Below are 23,289 nucleotides of genomic sequence, written 5' to 3' on the forward strand. Positions count from 1 at the left end.
ATAATAAAGTCATAAACTAATTTTTTATTAAAATGCATCAAATACAGAACAATTACAACGTGAAATCATATAATTTATACAATTTGTCAATAGTACAACGTTAACGTATAAAACGGAATCCTTTTTTTTGCGTAATATATGCTTGTGGACTTTAATTTGCAGAGTTGACCGCATGTTGTTGTCGCGTCGCGTCGCCTTTATTTATTTGTTTGTTTGTTTGTTAGCATGTTAGCATTAGCCCTTGCGGCGCGTCAACAGGCAGCGAAAAAGATGGCCGACGTCGAGGAAGCCGAGACGCGCCGAGGGAGAAGCCGTCGCCAGCTCGGATAAAAACAACCCGCGAATGTTTGCTCTGGCCGAGGCCCCAGCGAGGTGCGTGAACCGCGTCGCCGTGCGCGTCGCGGGGGGCTGCGCGGAGGGGCCGGAGCTGGTGCCGAGCCGGAGCCGAGCTCCGCGGCTGCGTTAGCTGGGTGGCTAGCTGTAGCCGCGTACCGCCAGCGACCGTCCGCTGCGGGCCACGTTAAAGCCCCCGAAGAGAAGCGGTCGGGCGGATAATCCGCTCTTGCTTTTTTAGCCCCGCGGGGCCTCGGTGCGTGAGACGCCGGGCGCCGTGTTACGCGCCGAGGGGGGTGCTCGGGTTAAATTCAGCGCCGTGTGTGCTCGTTTCGGGCTCCCGTGTCGTGTCCGGCGGCCGTGAGGAGGCGTAACTTCGGCGCCGAGCGGACCCGCGCCTCCCGCCGCCGCGGAACAACCAGTTGCTGCGCGGCCGAACTTGCTCGCAGCTCCCGTCCCGCTGCCCGCGTCGAGTTTTTAGCGCGGTTTCCGTCCGAGTTGGAGGCGCCCGCGGCGGGTAGTGTCGCCTCTGGCGTCGGCCGTGGCCTGCTGGTCCGAACCCGCGCTGCTCTGCGGCGGATCCTCACGTCTCTCCGCGTTGCGTTTCAGAGAGTTCCACGTACAAGAGGCATCAGCGGTTCATGGAAGAAAGGAAGAGAGAAGAAAAGAGGAAATGGGAAGCCTCCCAAACAGTATGGACGTTTTTGAAATGTGGTGATTTATTATTCTTTTTCCAGCATTGTCCTTGTTAAGTAAAGTCGTCTTCAATTTTCTTCTCTTCAGGTCACGGAGTCGTGTGAAGGTGAGGAACGTCGGCCACAGCTCGCAACGGCGCCGCGACCTCTTTGTGGGGCGGCGGTGGCCCGAGCGGTTAAGGAAGCGGCCCCGTAATCGGAAGGTTGCCGGTTCGAATCCCGATCCGCCGAGGTGCCACTGGGCAAAGTCACTGTCCCCACACACACTGCTCCCCGGCGCCTGTCATGGTGCCCACTGCTCACTCAGGGTGATGGGTTAAAAGCAGAGGCCAAATTTCACCGTGTGCTGTGCATCACATGTGACAATCAGGTGGTCCCACCAAGTTCCTGTCAGGGTTGTAGGTGTCACTGCTCACTCAGGGTGATGGTTAAATACAGAGGACACGTTTCACCGTGTGACAGTCGCTTCTAGGGCTGCGCGATTTGGGGAAAAAGACATATTGCGATTATTGAGATCAATATTGCGATTGCGATATGATAAAGGACACTTAATACAACTGAGATGTGAGACTTCAGTCAGCTCGCCAACTTTGAGAGAATGAGAGAATGGATCGGCAACATATCCAATCCATGTACTAATCATTTAAATCGCAGCTTTTTGCGTTCATGTAATCGCACAGACTGACATCGCGATTACGATTGCGATTAGATTAATCGTGCAGCACTAGTCGCTCCTGTTTCACCGGCGGCGCTTGTAAATGTTCCCGTTTTTCGACCGCAGGTCCGTCGTCCGCTCAGACCGCCGAAAGCCTCGTCCCCGCCGCCCCGCCGTCCCCCTGTCCTGCCCCGGTGGCGTCTGCCGTCTCCTCGCCGGGCGGGAACAATGCCAAGCAGGCCAGCGCTGTGGCCAACGGTCAGCCCCCGCGCTACGGCCCGCGCGAAGTGCCGCCGCGTTTCCGCACCCAGCAGGACCACAAGGTGCTTCTGAAGAGGGGACAGCCGCTGTCCTGCATGCTTCTGGGCGGAGCCGGCGGGGACAGCGGGGCCCCGGCTCTGCAGGCGGAGAACCCGACTTCCGGTCAGTTTCTTCGGGAGTGATGTCCCTCTGGACCCGTGTTTGATTTAAACTAATGATGTCCCGTCTTCCCGTCAGGCCCGTCTCCTTCCGCCACGCCCCCCTCGCCCGTCAGTGCCTCATGGGGTGACCAGCAGCAGCGGGAACAGGAGATGGCCGGCTCGGAGACTCCGGCGGGCGACGCCGGGGAGTCGGGCGAACGTCCGCAGTCCAGTTCGGTGTGGGACACGGCCAGGGCGCGGGAGCGGTCCCCGGCCGACGGCGGGACGCTTTTCGCCTGGGACGATCAGGGATCGGAGACGGTGACGGGACCAAGCAAATCGGAAGATGGTGACGACGGGACTCCCGGTGGCGTGGGCAGCCCTTCGGCGTGGAGTAAAGACGCCTCCGGGACGGAATCATGGGACGCGGGGACAGAGGGCGGGACTGCGTGGGGTTGTGACGGCCCCGCTGATAAAGTTGACGCTGAGGGGTGGGTTCTGGGAAATGAGGGCAGCTGCTCGACCCACGAGGTCTCTCAGGGAGCACGGGAAGGGGACGGGGACGGATCCGGTCAGCCGGCAGCTACGGGAGCGGCTCCCGGCTCGGCAGCAGACGTCGCCGACGCCACCGGAAGCATCGGCAGCTGTGACTCCGCCTCGTCAGAGAATACCGGGGACGTCCAGAGGGACGTTGGAACGCCGAAGGAGTTTCCGGCCGAAGAGGACGGCAGGGGCGGGGCATCTGGTGCCGACGCCCAGTCCCAGACGCAGCCCGGTCCCGAGCTGGCCCTGCAGAGCATGTTGAAGCGGAAGGACCTGGATCCCCGCGTCTTGTGCAACACCGGCTGGGGTCAGACCCAGATCAGGCAGAACGTGGCGTGGGACGTGGCGGCAGAGCGCGGCGACCGGCGCAGCGCCGCGTCCTTGAACGCTCCCGCGCCCTACTCCGGCGTAACCCCCGACCCGCCGGCGCATTCCAAACACGGCTGGCAGGACGGGCCGTCCCCTCCGGCGCCGCAAGGCCCCGCTATGCAAAACTCTGGCGCGCTGAAGGCCGCGGGGATGGAGGGCGGTCTCGGGAAAGCCGCGAGCCGCGGCGACGCCCAGGACGGGCCGGGTAAGGGGTGGGGCAACGGGGAGCAGGATGGCGAGGGAGGCCAGTGGGGCGGTTTTGGAGAGCAGGGCTCCTCCTCCTCCGCGAGGAAGGGCGGCGGCGGGTGGCGAGAGGACCGGGACGCCGGAGACTGGAGGCCGGAGGGCGACCGGGGCCACAGGGAGGCGCCGGCCGGCTCCGCCTGGAAGGAGAGCCGGGCCGACGGCGCGGAGGAGACCTCGTGGGGCGGCTGGGAGGAGGACCGGCACCGGAAGGGCTGGGGAAGTTCTGCCGGAGGAGGAGGAGGAGGCGGCTGGGGAGCTTCTCCACATTCGGCGCAAATACCAAACAGCGGCAAGGCGGCCGCCGGCGTCAAGGCGCAAAGTCCACAACAATCGCAGGCCCCGGTGCAGGTCCGCGCGGACCCGAGGCCCTCGCCGGAGGGCCGGGGGAGGCCGGGGGGCGTCCTCGCGCCCAACCAGAACCAAAGCGGCGGCTGGACGTCCGGCCCCGTCCCCCAGGCGGCCCCGGCGGCCGAGGCCAGCGGCTGGGAGGAGCCGTCGCCCCAGTCCGTCGGCAGGAGGGCGGAGATCGACGACGGCACCGCCGCCTGGGGCGACCCCAACTGCTACAACAGCAAGAACGTCAACCTGTGGGACAACAACAGCTCCCAGTCCCAGCAGCAGCAGCAGCAGAAGACCCCGCTGCAGCCGCAACACCTGGGCGGGGCGCCGTCCGGCTCGCCTGCGAACCGCGATGCAAACTCCGGTACCGGTTCCGGTCAAACGTTGTACTTGATTTACGATATCTGTGCGAACGTTTGGGAACGCCGGTCTCTCTCTCTCTCTCTATTCAGCTCCTTCGCTGTGGGGAGGCGGCGCCGGGCCCTCGGACCTCTCGGCGGACGGCGGCGCGGCCACGTGGGGAAAGACGGCGGAGGTGTCCTCCGGCTGGGGGGACGCCGACGACTGCGGGAAAGGCGGGAGCTGGGGGAACCGCTCTCCGAATCCGGCCAAACCCGGTGAGAACGCCGTCGCCGGTTTACGCTGCTCACTCAGGCCGATGGGTTAAATGCAGAGGACACATTTCACTGTGTGCACCGTGCGCTGTGCTGCTGTGTATCACAATGACAATCACTTCAATTTATTATTATTATTATTATTATAATACACCCTAGAGGCTGTGCGGTTCTAAGCGGTTCCCCAACATTTCTGTTTGTGCTGTAATGGCCGTATCCATGGTAGTAGCCTAGCGGACCCAGGTTCAAACCCCACTTACTACCATCGTGTCCCTGAGCAAGACACTTAACCCTGAGTGTCTCCAGGGGGGGGGACTGTCCCTGTAACTACTGGTTGTAAGTACCGTAAATGAATTTCCTGATGATCACTAATCGCCTGGCCCTGATGTCGTTATTGTCGAACCCGGGGAAAAGAGAGCCCGTTCTTCCCTCAGGGTCACGGAGAGACGCTTCTGCTTATTGCATTTTGTTCTCGCTCAGGTTCGAAGACTATGCAAGAAGGCTGGGGCGAGCGGGAGAGCTCGATGGGCACGTCGCGCCACTCCAGCTGGGAGGAGGAGGACGACGGGCCCGGCGGCAGCGTGTGGAACAGCGCGGGGCCGCAGGGGAGCGGCTCCGCCTACAACTCAGGGGTGTGGGGCCACGGAGGCAAGAGGGGCAACAGCAAGGTAGCCCGGCGCGTGGCTCGCTTTGGGTCATGTGACCGCATGGCCTGCGGAGCTGAAAACCTCGTGTCTTTCTGGTGTGGCAGGGTGGCATGAAAGGCGGAGACTCTTGGGTGAACCCGATGAGCAGGCAGTTGTCCAGCATGGGAATCCTGGTGAGATTTTTTTTTTTTTTTTACAGTGAACAGGTCAAGAATTTGTACCCGCGGAGACCGTTTTTGAGGTTGATTTGCGGTTCTGTTTGTTAGGACGAAGACACGCCCGCTATGCAGAACAGAAGGATGGAGAACGACAAGCGAGGGATGAACGAGTACAACGGCGAGATGCGGAAAGGGAAGGGTGGGCCGGGGGTTTTCAGGTCGTCCGGCCCCAAAGACGCGGGGCCTGCAGAGGCGGGTTCTTACTACGATAAGGTTAACATTCCCACCTATACATCTTTACACAAACTATAATTAAAAAAAAAAAAAGTGTATCTGCACACACACACACATATATTGTGCATATACATATAAAAAAAAAAAAAAATTTACACAAGTATATTAGATATGACCTCAATTCAGACCACCGCATAATGAAATGTACTGAACTTCGAAATTCAGTTCTGACCATTACACATCGTTCCATTTCGGCTGGTAGTGTCTCCAGGGTGGGATTGTCCCCAGACGCTCTGGATAAGGGCGTCTGGTAAATGCTAAATTTGATGAAATTGTTTAATGGTCACAAGCTCATGTGAGGCAGGTGCTGATGGCATTTTGTTCCTGGCAGATGGGCGTGTTCAGTGGCAGTGGTGGGATGGCTCTGATCAGGGGGATGCACCAGGCTGGCATGCACCCCATGAACCCTCCCCAGGGCTTACGTGCGCAAGTGCCTCATCAGTTCTTGTCCCCTCAGGTACTCCGCAGAGAACAAACGCTTGCATTTCATTCATACCTCCAACAAAAACAAATCCTGAATCGGATTTTCCCACGCCGTCTTGTAGGTACCAGGCTCCTTGCTGAAACAGATGCCGCCCCCTAGTGGTAACGTAGTCGGGGGCGTGACTGGAGGGATGTTCCCACCTCAGCTCTCGCCCCAACAACTTGCTATGCTGGGCAGCTTCAATCCTCATATGCAGCAGTTCTTGGTAAATCCCGTCTTGCGTGAACGCGTTCCTGACCGCGTCGGAAATACGCCCTTCGTTTAAAAAAAACAACCCCCTGCTTCTGCGCTCAGGCCTGTCAGCTTCTACTGCAGCAGCAGCAGCAGCTCCTGCAAAACCAGAGGAAGTTTCCCCAACCCATCCGTCAGCAGGCAGACCCACAACAGGTATGTCTTCTGTGTGCAGAAATGGGATTTAATGAAGGGCTAGAAAGTCGGGGAGACCTGAGCAGACCAGTTGTTTTACCCCGACATTTAAATAATAATTTCGTTAGTTTCTCGCGTTTTGTGTGTCGTGTCTGGGCAAAACAATAAACATTTTTTCATTATAAATCAAGGGATTTAATTATATATTTTCCCCCAGTGCATTATTTTATTTTGATTCTTGATCATTTCCACATGAATTGATTAATATAGCAATGCATACACTCTTTTAAGTTACAGATGCGAATTAAAAAAGAAAAACAGATCTGATCAATCGGTGTGTGTATATATAATATATGTATATGTATATATAGAGAGAGAAAACCTGAAACAACCCTGTTTTCCAGCTGCTTAAACATGCGTCACGTATTCGTACTAGTGGAATTTCCCACCCACTTCCGATAGTAGACGTGCCGCACCCCCTTCGTCCTTTTTAACAAGCTCAATCAAACGAGCGTGTTTCTTGCATGGACGAAACTCCCATTGCTACTACTCACCGGCACCGCCATCTTACTTTCAAGCCGCATATCTTTGCGTTGGCGTGCGTATTGTGTATTGGCGCGTTGGCCCAGCCCTACTCCAGTGTGTAAACCCCGCTGTGCTTTCACCCTGTGCAGCTGGCCAGAATCATGGGCCTCCTGCAGCAGCAGCGGCAGCAGCAACAGGGTGTTGGAGGCGGCAGCGGCGCGGCCTCCAAGCTGTCCCCCTCGCACCTGGGAGGCGGCGTCCCGAAGCACGCCGCGGCAGACCACCTTCTCCACCCGGGCTTGGGCGGCACGCTGGCTGATCTTCAGGCCAAAATGCAGGGAGGATACCCAGGTAGAGGTAGTAGCCTAGCGGCTAACACACTCGCCATTAACCCTGAGCGTCTCCAGGGGGGGACTGTCCCTGTAACTACCGATTGGAAGTCGCTCTGGATAAGGGCGTCTGGTAAATGCTGTAAATGTAAATTATAATATTTGTAGGGTGCTAGTAGCCTAGCGGGTAACACACTCGCCTATGAACCAGAAGACCCAGGTTCAAACCCCACTTACTACCATCGTGTCCCTGAGCAGGACACTTAACCCTGAGTGTCTCTGGGGGGGGACTGTCCCTGTAACTACTGACTGTAAGTCGCTCTGGATAAGGGCGTCTGGTAAATGCTGTAAATGTAGGTCGGTTTCTCACTTCTAATTAAGAAACGTCCTGTCTGGTGCTCGTTCTTTTTAGCTTCTGCTTCAAAATACACCTCCGCCACAAACACAACAGCTCCATCTTGGTTTCCTTGACAACTGGACTGAGTCCTCTCATTTTAACGGCATTCATGTCGTTCCGTCCCCTCACAGGGTTTTCCTCCGATCTGGACCCGATGGTCGGAGCAGCCGGGGGCTTAAAGGACACGGTGAGCCAGCAGTCCCGTTTCAAGTGGATGATGGAGAGCCACGGCACCGCGCCCTCGCCCCCCGATCCTGCCCTGCACAAAAACAGTAAGTGGCTCTCACCACGTTGTACGTTTTAAAGAACGTTTACAGCACTGATCCAGAGCGATCTTACAATCAGGTTTTTAGTGCTGCACGGCGTAAAAGGTGTGCAATATAAATTTGGCCAACGGGAGAGGTTTTGATTCTACTGGCCTACCGCAGAAAAATCTGCTCCTCGCGAATATCATGGTCACATCACCTGCACGGAACCACGCCCCATTGCAGCACGAGCCATTCGTTTCGGACGAGAGCGCAGAGCACACTGCAGGGGTTCTGTGGATCGAGTTTCCAAAAACCTTAAGGCCTAGTAGTCCTTAAATGTAGAGTTTAAAGGTCTTTAAAATACCGCAGACCCAATAAATATCTGTCTAGCCGCCAGGAATCTGTCGGTCACCGGTCCATGCGCGCACTGCTGGAAGTGATCCTGGAATTATGGATGACCAGGGGCGGTCATTATGACTCTAAAAATCACTAAATAAAACCCTGGAGGGACTGCATGATGAAATGTGAACAAGCACGGTGTTCTTTAAATGTTATCTGACCATGTTCAATGTAAACTCAACAGCTGAATACAGAAAATCCTAAAGTTTTATATAATCACTGCCATCATTTCATAACTTGCTGTTGCTCATTGATCACGTCTAGGCAAACTCCGAGGCGGCTCGCCGTATTCGCAGTACGAGCTGCTTGGCATGGACTGTCCCGTTACACCCGCTCTGGCGTCTGACAGCTGGCAGCAGACGCCTGGCAAACATTTGCCATCTACCGGCACGTCCACCTGGCCCCCAGGTAGTTTCCTCTCGTCTTTCTCACCAGGTGCCCTGCGACTTTTTATTGTGGTAACTGTCGTGGTACCTGCCGGATGTCCGTGTTGCAGAGTTCCAGCCAGGAGTGCCCTGGAAGGGAATACAGAGCGCTGACCCCGAATCAGATCCGTATGTGACCCCAGGAAGTGTGCTGGGCACCCCCAGTCCTGCCAACCTCGCCGACTCTGATCACCACTTACTGAGAGAGAGTACAGGTATGAATATCTACGCCGGCGGTCGCTTTGACGCGCCGTTTCGGTGTCTTGTAGCTTTAAATGCTAATGAGGAGGAGAGAGGCGGGACGATGAGGAGAGCAGCCTATAGAAGTTGAAATCACTTCATCTTCACCTTGGCGGTTCGGGATTCAAACCGGCAACCTTCTGATTACGGGGTCTCTTCCTTAACCTCTGGCCTTTAACTGAAATTAGAGTGAAATCTGAGTTTTTGTATTTGCTCGAGTGGTAGTGGCCTAGCGGGTAACACACTCTCTTATGAACCAGAGGACCCAGGTTCAAATCCCACTTACTACCATCGTGTCCCTGAGCAAGACACTTAACCCTAGTGTCTCCAGGGGGGGACTGTCCCTGTAACTACTGACTGTAAGTTGCTCTGGATAAGGGCATCTGGTACATGTGGTAAATGTAATGTAAATGTTTGTTTCCAGGGTCGAACCAGTCTCTCAACACCTTGCTGCCTTCACCAGGTGCCTGGCCCTACAGTGCCTCCGACAGCCCCCTCACCAATGCACACAGCTCAGGTACGTGACTCCCTGTCTGTACTTTTCCTCCGAAGCAGAGCACAAAAGACGGATATTAAACACGTGGATTCACTGTGCCTTCCCAGCAAAGTACTCCGATTACAAGTCTAGCTGGCCTCCGGAACCAATCGGACACAACAAATTGTGGAAGACCAATCGCAACAGCTCTCAGCCGTCACGCCCACCTCCCGGACTCACCAACCAGAAGCAGAGCTCCACGCAAGCCTGGCCCAGCGGAGGCTCACGCTTGTCTAGGGGCTGGGTAGGAGGGAGCAACCAGGATGCAGCATATGAAACTGGTAAAAAAAAAAAAGAAAAAAAATTATATACGGTACAGGCCAAAAGTCTGGACACCTTCTCATTCAACGTGTTTTCTTTATCTTCATGATCATTTACGTTGGTAGATTCTCACTGAAGGCATCAAAACTATGAATGAACACATGTGGAGTTATGTACTTAACAAAAAAAGGTGAAATAAGTGAAAACATGTTTTATATTCTAATTTCTTTGCTCTGATTACTGCTTTGCACACTCTTGGCATTCTCTCGATGAGCTTCAAGAGGTCGTCACCTGAAATGCTTCTCCAACAGTCTTGAAGGAGTTCCCAGAGGTGTTTAGCACTTGTTGGGGTCCAGCTCACCCCGAACCATCTGGACTGGGTTCTTGTCCAGTGACTGTGGAGGCCAGGTCTCCACTTTTTGTTAAGTACAGAACTGCACATGTGTTCATTCATAGTTTTGGTGCCTTCAGTGAGAATCTACCAACGTAAATGGTCATGAAAAGAAAGAAAACACGTTGAATGAGAAGGTGTGTAATGTACAGGGAGTGCAGAATTATTAGGCAAATGAGTATTTTGTCCACATCATCCTCTTCATGCATGTTGTCTTACTCCAAGCTGTATAGGCTCAAAAGCCTACTACCAATTAAGCATATTAGGTGATGTGCATCTCTGTAATGAGAAGGGGTGTGGTCTAATGACATCAACACCCTATATCAGGTGTGCAAAATTATTAGGCAACGTCCTTTCCTTTGGCAAAATGGGTCAAAAGAAGGACTTGACAGGCTCAGAAAAGTCAAAAATAGTGAGAGGGATGCAGCACTCTTAAAATTGCAAAGCTTCTGAAGCGTGATCATCGAACAATCAAGCGTTTCATTCAAAATAGTCAACAGGGTCGCAAGAAGCGTGTGGAAAAACCAAGGCGCAAAATAACTGCCCATGAACTGAGAAAAGTCAAGCGTGTAGCTGCCAAGATGCCACTTGCCACCAGTTTGGCCATATTTCAGAGCTGCAACATCACTGGAGAGCCCAAAAGCACAAGGTGACATGGCCAAGGTAAGAAAGGCTGAAAGACGACCACCACTGAACAAGGCACACAAGCTGAAACCTCAAGACTGGGCCAAGAAATATCTCAAGACTGATTTTTCTAAGGTTTTATGGACTGATGAAATGAGAGTGAGTCTTGATGGGCAAGATGGATGGGCCCGTGGCTGGATTGGTAAAGGGCAGAGAGCTCCAGTCCGACTCAGACGCCAGCAAGGTGGAGGTGGAGTACTGGTTTGGGCTGGTATCATCAAAGATGAGCTTGTGGGGCCTTTTCGGGTTGAGGATGGAGTCAAGCTCAACTCAGTCCTACTGCCAGTTTCTGGTACAGGAAGAAGTCTACATCCTTCAAGAAAAACATGATTTTCATGCAGGACAATGCTCCATCACACGCGTCCAAGTACTCCACAGCGTGGCTGGCAAGAAAGGGTATAAAAGAAGAAAAACTAATGACATGGCCTCATTGTTCATGGGTATATATTTGTTTTTTGTTAAGTTGCCTAATAATTATGCACAGTAATAGTCACCTGCGCACACAGATATCCCCATAAAATAGCTAAAAATAAAAACAAACTAAAAACTACTTCCAAAAACATTCAGCTTTGATATTAATGGTTTTTTTGGGTTCATTGAGAACATGGTTGTTCAATAATAAAATTATTCCTCAAAAATACAACTTGCCTAATAATTCTGCACTCCCTGTATATACAATTTATTTTAAGCAAATGTTCTTCCCAGACACATTTATTTAATTTTTTCGTAGATTCTGCATGGAATGACGCGGGGGCGTCCCGAGGAAGCTGTTGGCTGCTGCTAAGTAACCTCACTCCCCAGGTGGGCTGCTGCTTTTATGATGGGCTTGTTAACGTTTCAGCAAACTGCATGTTACTTCATCTCGACTGAGGAAGTGAAGACAATATTTTCATGTCTTAAATTGACCAAAACGTTTTTAAAACCTGGAAGGGTGTTGCCGAACGTAAATGAGCGGAAACGCCTCCTGGCATCGGTGTGCACTGCAAGATGTGATCACGTGACAATGCAGCAATTCCTAAAGGGATAAACACGCTAATGTCCACACTTAGCAGGTTAAGTCCCATTTCAAGTTAGATAAAGAAGGGATTCCTTGCGCCATATTCAGTCTGTATATGTGTGTTAGAAAATGTTTGAGTCGGCGTTCCACAGTGAAATAATGAACTCTTCTTCCAGATCGACGGCTCCACACTCCGGACAATCTGCATGCAGCACGGCCCCCTGCTGACCTTTCACCTGGGCCTGACGCAAGGAAGTGCCCTGATTCGCTACAGCACCCCACAGGAAGCCGGCAAGGCCCAGGGAGCACTTCACATGTACGTCTCACCGTCACTTGCTTCCTGTTCAGTGTGCAAATGTTAATGACGTCACGCAGGAGACTCCTCCACCGCGTATGTGTAGGTACGAGAAAAAGGAGCTTAAAAAAAAAAAAAGGCTAAAAAGCAGAACGAGTGAAAGTGAAGTTGGACACAATGCCAGTTGTGTGGTGACATTTTGGTTTTGGCCGTTATGCTAGAAAAATAGTGCTGATTATTGTAATGCCATGTTATTTTTAGCTTTATATGTTTTACCATGTTTACATTTCGATATGAGAATGCTCATGAACTTTTCGATATTTATCTTGACACGTTATTTTGCTTCATACATGCCAGTATGTAAAGATGTGGTATATGTGTTTATTATAAAGCACTGCTGCTTGCCTCCACCGTACGTAGTAATGTGGCCGTGACCCCGATCTTCTCCCCAGGTGCGTTTTGGGCAACACCACCATCCTGGCCGAGTTCGTGAGTGAAGAGGAGGTCGCTCGCTACTTCGCACATTCCCAGGCCGCGGCCGGCAGCGCTGCGGGGGGCACGGGGGTCTCCCAGGGCCACGCCGGCAACAGCGGCGGCCGGAAAGGCGAGCGGGAGCGCGCTCGAGGGGGCGCGGGCGGGGAGGCGGGGGGGGTGGTGCTAGGAGGCGCCGGCTGGCAGAGCTTGGACGTCGCGGGCGTGTCCCCGGACGCCTCGGCGGCGCACGGACCCGGCCTGGGCATCTTCGCCCAGTGGAGCACCAGCGGGGCCGGGGAAGGCGAGGATGGCGAGGGCGGGGCCGGGCCTGTAGAATCAGGGAGGGCGGGATTATGGGGGGCCGTGACCCCGGGCTACGGCGGCAGCGGCACCAGCAGCCTCTGGGGCGTCCCCCAAATGGAGGACAGGCACCAGATCAACAGCCCCGGTGCGCTGTTGCCCGGCGACCTGCTGGGAGGCGGGGCCGACTCTATATAATTGACACAAGCCTTCGCTTACGACTCACACTGGTACAAGGACACAGTTCGTACACTGGGTCACGTAAACATGCACACACATATAAACACGCGTGTGCAACTGCTGTTAGGGCTTCTATACATGCAAATATACACTGATATACACTGGAAGACGTACAAGGTTGTGTGTGTGTACGCTGATTTATCTTTACAATACTGACATTAAACATGAAACGCCCTCGTCCGGTGGCGGCACTTCAAAAGGCGCCGCTCGCGTGCATTCTCCGGACCAGGGTTAAGCTATGACGTAGTCGAATGCGGGGACCGTTCCGGAAAAGTACAAGGCCTTTCCTTCACCACAGCGAAAATGAAGATTTCAACTGTCAGACCTGAGCGTGTTTTTCTTCTGAAAGCCCAAGTTCGCCGGTCCGAGGAACGGGACGGAACCCGACCGCATTCGGCTGGAGACTTATTTGAGCTACACACACGCACGCACATGCACATTCAGATCCAGAAAAAGCCTTGAAAGAGATTGTAACAGTGTTACAAAACACCACCATATTGCTGTATGCGGTGTGTGTGCGCAGAGCAACGTGCAGTCGTTATTGTTTTCAGTTTTCATCTTTCCGAATCAAACTCGTGCAAGCACACCGCTCCGGTCGGTCCGAGAACCGTCGGTTGTGTGTTTGTGTGGTTTTTTTTTTTTTTTTTTTTTTTTTTTTTGGGTCATTTCCATTGTCTCTGTTGGACTTCTGGGCACCGTGGGGGGGAAAAAAGAAGAGGCGTCGTCATCGTTGCTCCTTTTGAATGCTGACCTCCTGTTTTTATTTCCATCCTTGTCAATCAAATCCAACGATGTCACAATTTTTCTTCTTCTTCTCCTTATTGGACTTGTATCGTTTGGCAGTTTTGAGGCATTTTTCCGTAGGCGGCCAGGAACTGTGTAGAAGACACAGCATTGTGAGTGTGAGCGTGAGTGAGTGTGCGTGCGCGCGCAGGTATTTTTCTAATGTTTGTACATGCTGCAGGAATCACTTTTTTTTTTTTTTTTTGTTCCTGAATGTTTGTGATGCTGCTTTACAGAATGTGGGTGGTTCTGTTCGCTCCGTACACTGCTGGTCGCGTGCTCACAAACGCCGGCACTAATTTCCTCTCCCTCTTCTGTTCCCCGTTCCTCTCAGAAGAAAAAAAAAACGTGTAGGCTTCGTCGTCGTCTTTCTTTCCTTCTTTTTGTTTTTATTGTCCGACCTGCAATAATTGAGTCGACATTTTTAAGATTCAGATCTCTGATGGCATATGCATCTCAAAAGACCATGCCAAATCTTACTAGACTGAGTAGCGCCGCGAGGACATTTACAAAAGCCTAAGAGTTGTTGTACGTTTGTGTTCGTTTTAAGTTAAGAAAGACTTTTAACACTCCTTTTAGTGTTTTTGTTTTGAGATTTTACAAAAAAGAATTTTATTTAAGAAAAAAAAATGGAAGAGATATAATAAATATGAAAGTATTGGCTACCAGCGTGTCCTGTGGTTTCTTGGTTGAATTTGAAATGAACCCATTACATTAAATACATAATTTCTGTTCATGCGTTCTTTTGCAGGATGAAAAGTCAATAACGTGGAGTGATGTGAGGCACTAAGTTCTAACTTTTAATTTGTCGTCTTGTAGGCCACATGACCTGTTAGCTAAGCGTTAACCATTTCAATCACCTGTCTGTATTTGAATGTCGTAGCGTATTACCCAGTCCTTGTATATCGTTATTTACACTATATCATTATATAATCATTCTTTCATATTTACTGCATTTTTATCCATATATATACGCACACACACACACACACACACAATTATACCCAAAATTTCCATCACCAAAAACTGATCAACTCAACAACAATTTACTTTCAGGCTTATCCACCTGATCTTTGCACATCTCTGCTCTTTTTGCACATCTTGCACACGTTTGTCTTGTCTTGTGTGTCCTCTTTGAAATATCCAACATATCCAGTTACAAGCGTCCTACATGATGTTGTCCAGTTATGTCCCGTCCGACCTGTTCATTGTTCAAGTTTTAGTTTTAGTTAGTATAGTTTAGTTTAGTGTGTGTGTATATACATATATATTTTTCTTATATGATTGCACTATAGAGGGGTCTGTGTGAAACATTATTTCAATACACGGGGGGTAGCAGCCTAGTGGGTAACACACTCGCCTGTGAACCAGGTTCAAATCCCGCTTACTTCCATCGTGTCCCTAAAGAGACACTTAACCCTGAGTGTCTCCAGGGGGGGACTGTCCCTGTAACTACTGACTGTAAGGCGCTCTGGATAAGGGCGTCTGATAAATGCTGTAAATGTACATGGTATACAGTCCTACTGACAATAAACCAATCTTGAATAACATATCGACATGTTGGTACTCAGCAAGTCATGATTTACTTTTATATAAATCTGAGCGCCAAGTTGGGCGTTCAGCTTTCTAGTTAGCAATTTTACCCACTGTACATTTGTAGATCTATACATCTACATTTTTATTTTTTGCTGCTATTACCTCTGTTTCTATCCACTTTCTGCCGTGGCAAATGCAATTTCCCACTTGTGGGACTAATAAAGATTGATCTCATCTTATTTCTTATAAAAAATTGACTGTCACTCGAATGAATGGAAAGTGTTGAGTTTGTACGCACTGCTGAGCACATTAAGAGTGTAAGGTTATCTGTAATATTATAGTGTTTGTATGTATTTGTGCAGAAACGCGCAGGCGCAGTTCCGCGTGTGTGAATGAAACGGACGGCGGCCGCTCGGCGCCCCTGGGTGGGCTGCGGATGACGTCAGCGTCGCGTCGCGTCGCGAGTGCGGGAGCGCGGCGGAGGCTGGAGCTCGGGGACCGACCGACCGACCGACCGACCGAACGACCGACGAGCCGGAGGTGAAGTGCGGGGTATGAGCGCCGCGAGAATCCGCTCCCATCCTCCGCCGCCCACGGCCCAGTCCGCCTGACCAGCACCGGAGCAGCAGCGGCGGCGAACCGCGCCTCGGATCGGCCCGGTATCGGGTGAGCGGGGCGCCGGGGGCTCGGCTCGTCGCTCCGGCCGGCCGGACGGCGGAGAGGGGGAGGGGGCTCCGCACTGTCCCCATGCGCGGCCGCGTCGTCGCCAAAACCAAAAAAAAGAACAACGACGACGAAACGACAGACGGGCGACGACGCGTTTGTCGTTTTTATCGGATCGGTGTTGTGATGGAGCAGCGGAGGCTGCGGGCTCGTTACCCGGCTAGCAGCTAGCCGCGGCGCGTCGTGGGATGAGGCGAGATAAAGGGCGGCCCGTTACTTTTACACCCCGAAAGCGGGACTGTCGCCGTCCTGGTCGCCTCCAGCTTTCTTGTTGTTGTTTATTTTGATGTGTTTTCTGCGCGCTCACGTGACGTCTCCATCCGTAATAATTCTGGGTGAATGTCGCAGCGGATTTGGGGGACGGTCTCATGAGATCTGGCCAGTGGGGGCCTAGCGGTTAAGGAAGCGGCCCCGTAATCAGAAGGTTGCCGGTTCGAATCCCGATCCGCCAGGGTGTCGCTGAGCAAAGCACCGTCCCCACACACTGCTCCCCGGGCGCCTGTCACGGCTGCCCACTGCTCACTCAGGGTGATGGGTTAAATGCAGAGGACAAATTCAATGTGTGCACCGTGTGCTGTGCTGCTGTGTATCACAAGGGACAATCACTTCACTTCCAGTCAGTAGTGACAGGGACCTCCCGCTCAGGGACACGATAGTAGGAAGTGGGGCTCGAACTTCTGGTTCAGAAGTGAAACGTTGCAGCGCACGGTGACACGACGAAACTCGTCCTCTGTGTTTAACCGTCACCCTCGGGGAGCAGTGTGACGGTGCTTTGCCTCGGCAACTTTCCGGCTACGGGTTCACTTCCTTACCCGCTAGGCCACCTCCTCTTGGCTCCGATCGAGGAGACGGGCCGGGGCTCCCCTGTTTCAACCTAAACCCTCACCTTTGCGAGAACGTGAAAATGTCACCGCGCCGCGGCTTATGAACTTTATTAAATTGTGGGTCTTCGTGCAGCCGGTGCGCAGGTGTAGTTTGGGGGGAGGTGTTCTCACGGCCGCGACGGCGACGTTTCGAGGGCCGACCCCGGGCCAGCGTTCCTTCGCTCGGGCCCTGCCCATCCCGGCATTGAGGCTCGTCTGGGTCTGACCGTCAGGCCTCCGGTAATGTTCGTCCCCCTGACGTCCCGCTGTGGGTTTTTTTTTTTGTCTCTGCAGTGAAGTCACGCCGCCATGGAGCTGAGAGTGGGGAATAAGTACCGGCTCGGCCGCAAAATCGGCAGCGGCTCCTTTGGAGACATCTACCTGGGTAGGTGGACCTTCATCCTTCCTTCCTTGTAAGCTCCTTTTTTTCCCCCCACAAAGACATTTTTACACAAAACAAAAATAAAAATACAATGCACACAATATAAAAAATGTTCTCACCAAGTAAATCAGTTCTGTAAGAGTGTTATAGGAAAAATGGCGATTTCGTCACATTCGAAGGAAAGTAATGATGATAACGTGTGCAACTGTAAACCCAACAACTCTTCCGCATACAAACAATACAAAAATGTATAAATACATTATAATTTTTTCTTCGTCTAGCACCTAACAATCTCTGAGCATGCTCTTCACTGACAAGTCTGAGCCTTATCAGGGCTCTTAGTTTGTAAACTCAATATTCTATAGAAATCGAACGAGAATTGCTGGTGTCTTCCTCTTGTAAGTCGCTTTGGATAAAAGCGTCTGCTAAATAAAGTAAAGTAAAGTAAAGTAAAGCATAATAATAACCCCGTCCTCATGCCAGAAGACGACTGTATCGATTCTGGAACTTTACTGGGACTGAAGGCGTGTAAAATATTCCAGGAATACTCCAGGCCCCCAACACCGTGTAGCGTATCTTTTCGAGGCTTAGACAGGACACGAGGTCCCTCGTCCGTCCTCATGCCAGATCGGTTAATTAAATCGAACAAGACGACGGTATAGGAACTTTACTGGGTGACACCGATAGTGGGATTCTGGGACTGAAGGCGTGTAATGGGCCCCCAACACCGTGTGAAATTCTTCGTTGGCATCGCTAATCGAGTGTAGCGTATCTTTTCGAGGCCTAGACAGGACACGAGGTCCCTCGTCCGTTGAGCACGGGTGGGCACCCTTCCATCTGAGTAAGACTGCGCGTCCGGCGTTTTACCGGGGGTTTTCTGTGGGGTTTCTTTCGCTTTGCAGGTGCCAACATTGCCACGGGCGAGGAGGTGGCCATTAAACTGGAATGTGTGAAGACCAAACACCCACAGCTGCACATCGAGAGCAAGTTCTACAAGATGATGCAGGGAGGAGGTGAGGCGTCTGAGGAACCGTCTCACCGGGCAGGGCGGGGGTCTGTTTGTCTGACTTTTCCTCTGTTTCTGGGTCTCGGCGTGTAGTGGGCATCCCCTCTATAAAGTGGTGTGGGGCGGAGGGGGACTACAACGTCATGGTGATGGAGCTCCTGGGCCCCAGCCTGGAAGACCTCTTCAACTTCTGCTCCCGCAAGTTCAGCCTGAAGACCGTGCTGCTGCTGGCCGACCAGATGGTAGTTCGCGTCCCTGCTGCCGCGTGTCCTCCTGCAGGAGGTCCTGACCGGTCGGGCTAATTGCGGTTCTTTTCGTAGATCAGCCGCATCGAGTACATCCACTCCAAGAACTTCATCCACCGCGACGTCAAGCCCGACAACTTCCTCATGGGCCTCGGCAAGAAGGGCAACCTGGTTTACATCATCGACTTCGGCCTGGCCAAGAAGTACAGGGACGCCCGCACCCACCAGCACATCCCCTACCGGGAGAACAAGAACCTGACCGGCACCGCCCGCTACGCCTCCATCAACACCCACCTGGGCATCGGTGAGGGCACACAACCTCTGATGGTGATGGTGGTGGTGTGGCGCGGCGGCTCTTAACGACATACGCCGCTTTTCCTTACTGTGTCCTCCAGAGCAGTCCCGGCGCGACGACCTGGAGTCCCTGGGCTACGTGCTGATGTACTTCAACGTGGGCTCGCTGCCCTGGCAGGGCCTCAAGGCCGCCACCAAGAGGCAGAAGTACGAGCGCATCAGCGAGAAGAAGATGTCCACGCCCATCGAGGTGCTCTGCAAGGGCTATCCGTGTAAGTTCCTGCCTGTGCGTGGGGGGACCGAGGTGGTAGTGGCCTAGCGGGTAACACACTCGCCTGTGAACCGGAAGACCCAGGTTCAAATCCCACTTACTACCATCGTGTCCCTGAGCAGGACTCTTAACCCTGAGTGTCTCCAGGGGGGGACTGTCCCTGTAACTACTGACTGTAAGTCACTTTGGATAAGGACGTCTGGTAAATGCTGTAAATGTAAATGTGTCAACGGTTCAATTCGATTACGATTGGCCGGTCTCGTTATTCAATTCTATTGCGATTAGCTTGTCTCACGGTTTGATTATGTTTAGCCGGTCTCGCAATTCGATTTGATTACGGTTATCAGTGCGTCCCAGGGTGGTATTAACCTAGCGGGTAACACCCTCGCCTATGAACCGGAAGACCCAGGTTCAAACCCCACTTACTACCATCGTGTCCCTGAGCAAGACACTTAACCCTGAGTGTCTCCAGAGGGACACTGTCCCTGTAACTACTGATTTTAAGTCGCTCTGGATAAGGGCGTCTGGTAAATGCTGTAAATGTAAATGTGTCAACGGTTCGATTCGATTACGATTGGCCGGTCTCGTTGTTCAATTCTATTGCGATTAGCCGGTCTTGCGATACGATTACGATTGGCCGGTCTCATGATTCAATTACGGTTATCGGTGCGTCCCAGGGTGGTAGTAGCCTAGCGGGTAACACCCTCGCCTATGAACCAGAAGACCCGGGTTCAAACCCCACTTACTACCATCGTGTCCCTGAGCAGGACACTTAACCCTGAGTGTCTCCAGGGGGGGACGGTCCCTGTAACTACTGATTGTATGTCGCTCTGGATAAGGGCGTCTGATAAATGATGTAAATGTCCCATTGATTTTTGCACATTACTTCACGGGATGTTTTCAAACGCGACAGTGAGATGAGCGTTCAGGCCTCGTTCACATGGACGTCTGAACCAGGCGTTTTATCTGGTGTTCGTGGCGTCAGGTGAGAGCAGACTGAACACCGACCGCCGCCGCTCGTTTGGATGACGTAAAATAAACGCCGGATCTCTCGGCAGCAGTTTCTGCCGAATCCGGACGAGCCGTAAACAGAGTCAAGCGAGCGGCAGTACAACGGCAGTCGAACGCAGCTCCAAAGCTGTACCCAGATCAGGCCGCCACGGTCACTACCGGCACTACTTTTTACCCAGAAAACCGCCCAGCAGCGTCGTTACGGTATCATCCATCACGTTCTGCACCGCATCCAGGCGGAATCGTCCATTATGAGGTTCTTTTCGACGCCCCCTAGTAGAGAGTGGTCCCCCACACCAAAATGTCTAACCGTCCCCACCCCTGCGGCTGGACACTGGCCACAGATGCCACGTATGAACGTCTTGCCTCATTCGTGCTTCCGTTTTTTTGCAGCCGAGTTCTCCACCTACCTGAACTTCTGTCGCTCCCTGCGCTTCGACGACAAGCCGGACTACTCCTACCTGCGGCAGCTCTTCAGGAACCTCTTCCACAGACAAGGCTTCTCCTACGACTACGTCTTCGACTGGAACATGCTCAAATTCGTAAGTCCCCCGTACCGCCATCTCAGCATTCGCCGCTACATCTCGTGTCGCGAGGCCGAGGAATAGAATCTGTCTCCTCAAGAGATAGAAGTGGCGTTTTAAGGCGGCGTTCCTCACCAGATTCCTGAATGCTGGGCTCAGTGAGAAGGTCTGAAGGTCTGACGGATACAGCGGGAAGTTTTACTTTTTTTAATTATCATTAAATTGCAAGAAATGATCAGATTGTGCAGCACGGATGTCACGATAAGAATAGCGGACCAGTTGAACCGCCCTGTATTATATGAAATATTAATATTTTACAATGGCGGTCAGAAGATCCCTGCCGCCTCAGAGGGCCAGTGGTGGCCTAGCGGTTAAGGAAGCGGCCCCGTAATCAGAAGGTTGCCGGTTCGAATCCCGAACCGCCAAGGTGCCACTGAGCAAAGCACCGTCCCCACACACTGCTCCCCGGGCGCCTGTCATGGTGCCCACTGCTCACTCAGGGTGATGGGATAAATGCAGAGGACAGGTTTCAACGTGTCACCGTGTGCTGTGCTGCTGTGTATCACAATGACAATCACGTCACTTTATGACAACATGTGGCTCCTTCATCACTTTATTTCACGCGTTTTGATAACGTTTCAGGGCGCCAGCAGAACAGCAGAAGATGGCGAGCGAGAGCGAAGGGGCGGGGCCGAAGAGCGGGACGAGCGCATCGCCGGGGCTCCTCGAGGCTCCGCCGCTCGGGGTCACCAGCCGGGCCCCAACCCCTCAGCGCCCGCCCGCGTCCGAAACGGCCCGGAGCAGGCCGCCTCCAACCCCGCCTCCCGCGTCCAGCCGTCCGGTGAGTGCTCCCCTGGCAAGCAGGGCCGCGCCTTGCCGCAGCGCCATGCCGCAGCGCCATGCCGCAGCGCCATGACTCCGCCTCTCTCGCCGTCGCAGGTAACACGTCGCCGCGGGCCATCTCTCGCGCGGAACGCGAGCGGAAGGTCAGCATGCGGCTCCACCGGGGCGCCCCCGCCAACGTGTCGTCGTCGGACCTCACGGCGCGCCACGACCAATCACGGATCTCCACGTCACAAGTAAAGGCCGCCGCGTTCTAGCGCTTTCCTGGGGTTCTGGACGTTCGCCGCTCGGTACACGTTGCTGGTTTTTTTTTTGTTTTTTTGTTTGTGTCTGCAGGTCAGCATGCCGTTCGAGCACCTGGGAAAGTGAGGCGTCCCGGCTCGGGACCGGCGGGGAGACGGTTAACTTGTACTAACGCTCGGCGTGGCCCGCTTATTTACGCACCTCCCCGAACCCCAGGCGGCAGAGAGACGCCGCCTCGTCCTTCACGTTTTCCCCGCTACAGTCCGTCACCGGCACGACAAGGACACACCGCACGCGTCCCCTTTCTCCCTCCGAAGGGGTCTGATTGTTCGTACGCGGAACGCCGTCTGAAACTCGCTCTCTCTCTCACTCGCTCTCTCACTCGTGGTGTTTGCACACGTTCGCGCCACTTGTTCATCTGATCCAGGCCGGGCGGGAGGACAAATTCTCACCGGAAGACAGGAACAGGAAGTGAGCGGCCATCTTTTTCTGTTATTTTTTAATTTTTATTTTTTCCAATGCGTCGTGTCAAAGGTCAACGTCACATTCAGGGAATAAAAGCGGCATTTTCTTCACCCGTTCTCCTCACTGCCCCCTCTGTTTTTTTTTTTTTTCTCCCCCACGGCATCTGTGCGGGTGGGTCCACTCGTGCCACGCCTCCCTGTGTAAATTTCACCTGCACTTCTTCTGCTCCTTTCCTACGTGTACCTGTAAATATCTGGGGTTCCTTTGTTGAAAGCCAAAACGGTGATGGTTGTTTGGAGGTGTATAGTGTAGCGGGGCGGGTCAGGGTTTTAACACCGCGGAAGTACTAATTTGGGGGGGGGGTTGTGCCCTGCAGGGTCATGAATGCGGGTGGACGTGTTTCTTTTTTTTTTTTTTTTTTTTGCATGTGTGCTCACATCCATCATCTGTGGACCGTTGGGGCTGAAGAGGGTTAGTAGTGGATCCTTCGTGGGTGTAGTGATCTTGTGTGTGTGTGTGTGTGTGTGTTCTGTGCTCTGCACTCGGTGTCCCCCTGCACCCGAGGGCCCAGGCCGAGGGTTCCGACCCGTGGGGACGTTGCTTTGACCTCACACTCTCCCAGATGACGCTTGGATGGACTGATGAAAGCTGCCACTCTGGTGTTGTCACAGTGTTGGTCCCCGTGTGTCCCAGCAGCCTGCTTTATTGACCCTGCAGTCGTGTGACCTTGGGGAGGGTGGGTTAAACTGGGGTTCATCTAGAGGAATTGGGGGTCACATTCTGTATTGTGTACTGATATCTTGTACAGTTCTTTAACACACTTTATTTACAACAGTATTTGTGTATATTTTATGAAGTAATAATTAAAAAATAAAAATTCCTCATACTTTTACACCTGCCTTTGCCTTTTTTTGCAACTCTTGAAAGTGATCTAATTTTTATTGTACATTTAATATCATATTTTAGCTAAAGCATTTAGCTAGGCATCTCTTACTACAGGATATCTGTTCCTCTAGGTCCATTTTGTTCTGAAGTATTTTAGAAAATGAATTTTTAAAAATGCATTTCTGTGGTGAATTTCTCCATTCTATCTCAAAAGACATAGATGTAGTTCAATATTCTTCTCAATATATATTCTTTTCTTCTACAGCCATGCATCGCCCTCATGTTCAAACTCCGCATCATTTTAATATTACATTCGAAATGTAAGTTTCAA

At 52.6% G+C, this 23,289-nt stretch overlaps 2 protein-coding genes across 2 annotated transcripts; both read left to right on the forward strand.

Annotated features, from left to right (window-relative positions):
* Positions 1–249: 249 nt before the first annotated feature.
* Positions 250–14,332, forward strand: tnrc6bb.1 (trinucleotide repeat containing adaptor 6Bb.1). Its single transcript, XM_028987652.1, has 21 exons — positions 250–372; positions 943–1,025; positions 1,117–1,135; positions 1,810–2,106; positions 2,182–3,945; positions 4,034–4,198; positions 4,676–4,863; positions 4,947–5,015; positions 5,109–5,273; positions 5,626–5,751; positions 5,840–5,983; positions 6,073–6,165; positions 6,819–7,020; positions 7,527–7,667; positions 8,307–8,450; positions 8,539–8,682; positions 9,132–9,224; positions 9,311–9,523; positions 11,309–11,379; positions 11,752–11,891; positions 12,323–14,332. Exons 2-21 carry the CDS (start codon positions 975–977, stop codon positions 12,840–12,842), a joined length of 4,749 nt encoding a protein of 1,582 aa, XP_028843485.1. The 5' UTR covers positions 250–372; positions 943–974; the 3' UTR covers positions 12,843–14,332.
* Positions 14,333–15,595: 1,263 nt separating this feature from the next.
* On the forward strand, positions 15,596–22,965 carry csnk1e (casein kinase 1, epsilon). The gene is made up of 10 exons (XM_028987179.1): positions 15,596–15,869; positions 17,084–17,174; positions 18,074–18,184; positions 18,271–18,419; positions 18,498–18,726; positions 18,818–18,988; positions 20,392–20,540; positions 21,165–21,363; positions 21,462–21,601; positions 21,702–22,965. Exons 2-10 carry the CDS (start codon positions 17,099–17,101, stop codon positions 21,732–21,734), a joined length of 1,257 nt encoding a protein of 418 aa, XP_028843012.1. The 5' UTR covers positions 15,596–15,869; positions 17,084–17,098; the 3' UTR covers positions 21,735–22,965.
* Positions 22,966–23,289: the final 324 nt, after the last annotated feature.

This window comes from Denticeps clupeoides, chromosome 7 (genome assembly GCF_900700375.1).
Source record: "Denticeps clupeoides chromosome 7, fDenClu1.1, whole genome shotgun sequence".
Taxonomy (NCBI): Eukaryota; Metazoa; Chordata; class Actinopteri; order Clupeiformes; family Denticipitidae; genus Denticeps; species Denticeps clupeoides.

Excerpts from the sequence above, each read along its gene's own strand:
- tnrc6bb.1 (XM_028987652.1), top strand. The coding sequence starts at position 975 with ATGGAAGAAAGGAAGAGAGAAGAAAAGAGGAAATGGGAAGCCTCCCAA. Across the intron at positions 5,752-5,839 it reads ATCAGTTCTTGTCCCCTCAG|GTACCAGGCTCCTTGCTGAA; the intron begins GTACTCCGCAGA and ends GCCGTCTTGTAG. Across the intron at positions 6,166-6,818 it reads AGCAGGCAGACCCACAACAG|CTGGCCAGAATCATGGGCCT; the intron begins GTATGTCTTCTG and ends CACCCTGTGCAG.
- csnk1e (XM_028987179.1), top strand. The coding sequence starts at position 17,099 with ATGGAGCTGAGAGTGGGGAATAAGTACCGGCTCGGCCGCAAAATCGGC. Across the intron at positions 18,420-18,497 it reads TGCTGCTGGCCGACCAGATG|ATCAGCCGCATCGAGTACAT; the intron begins GTAGTTCGCGTC and ends TTCTTTTCGTAG. Across the intron at positions 21,602-21,701 it reads CACGGATCTCCACGTCACAA|GTCAGCATGCCGTTCGAGCA; the intron begins GTAAAGGCCGCC and ends TTGTGTCTGCAG.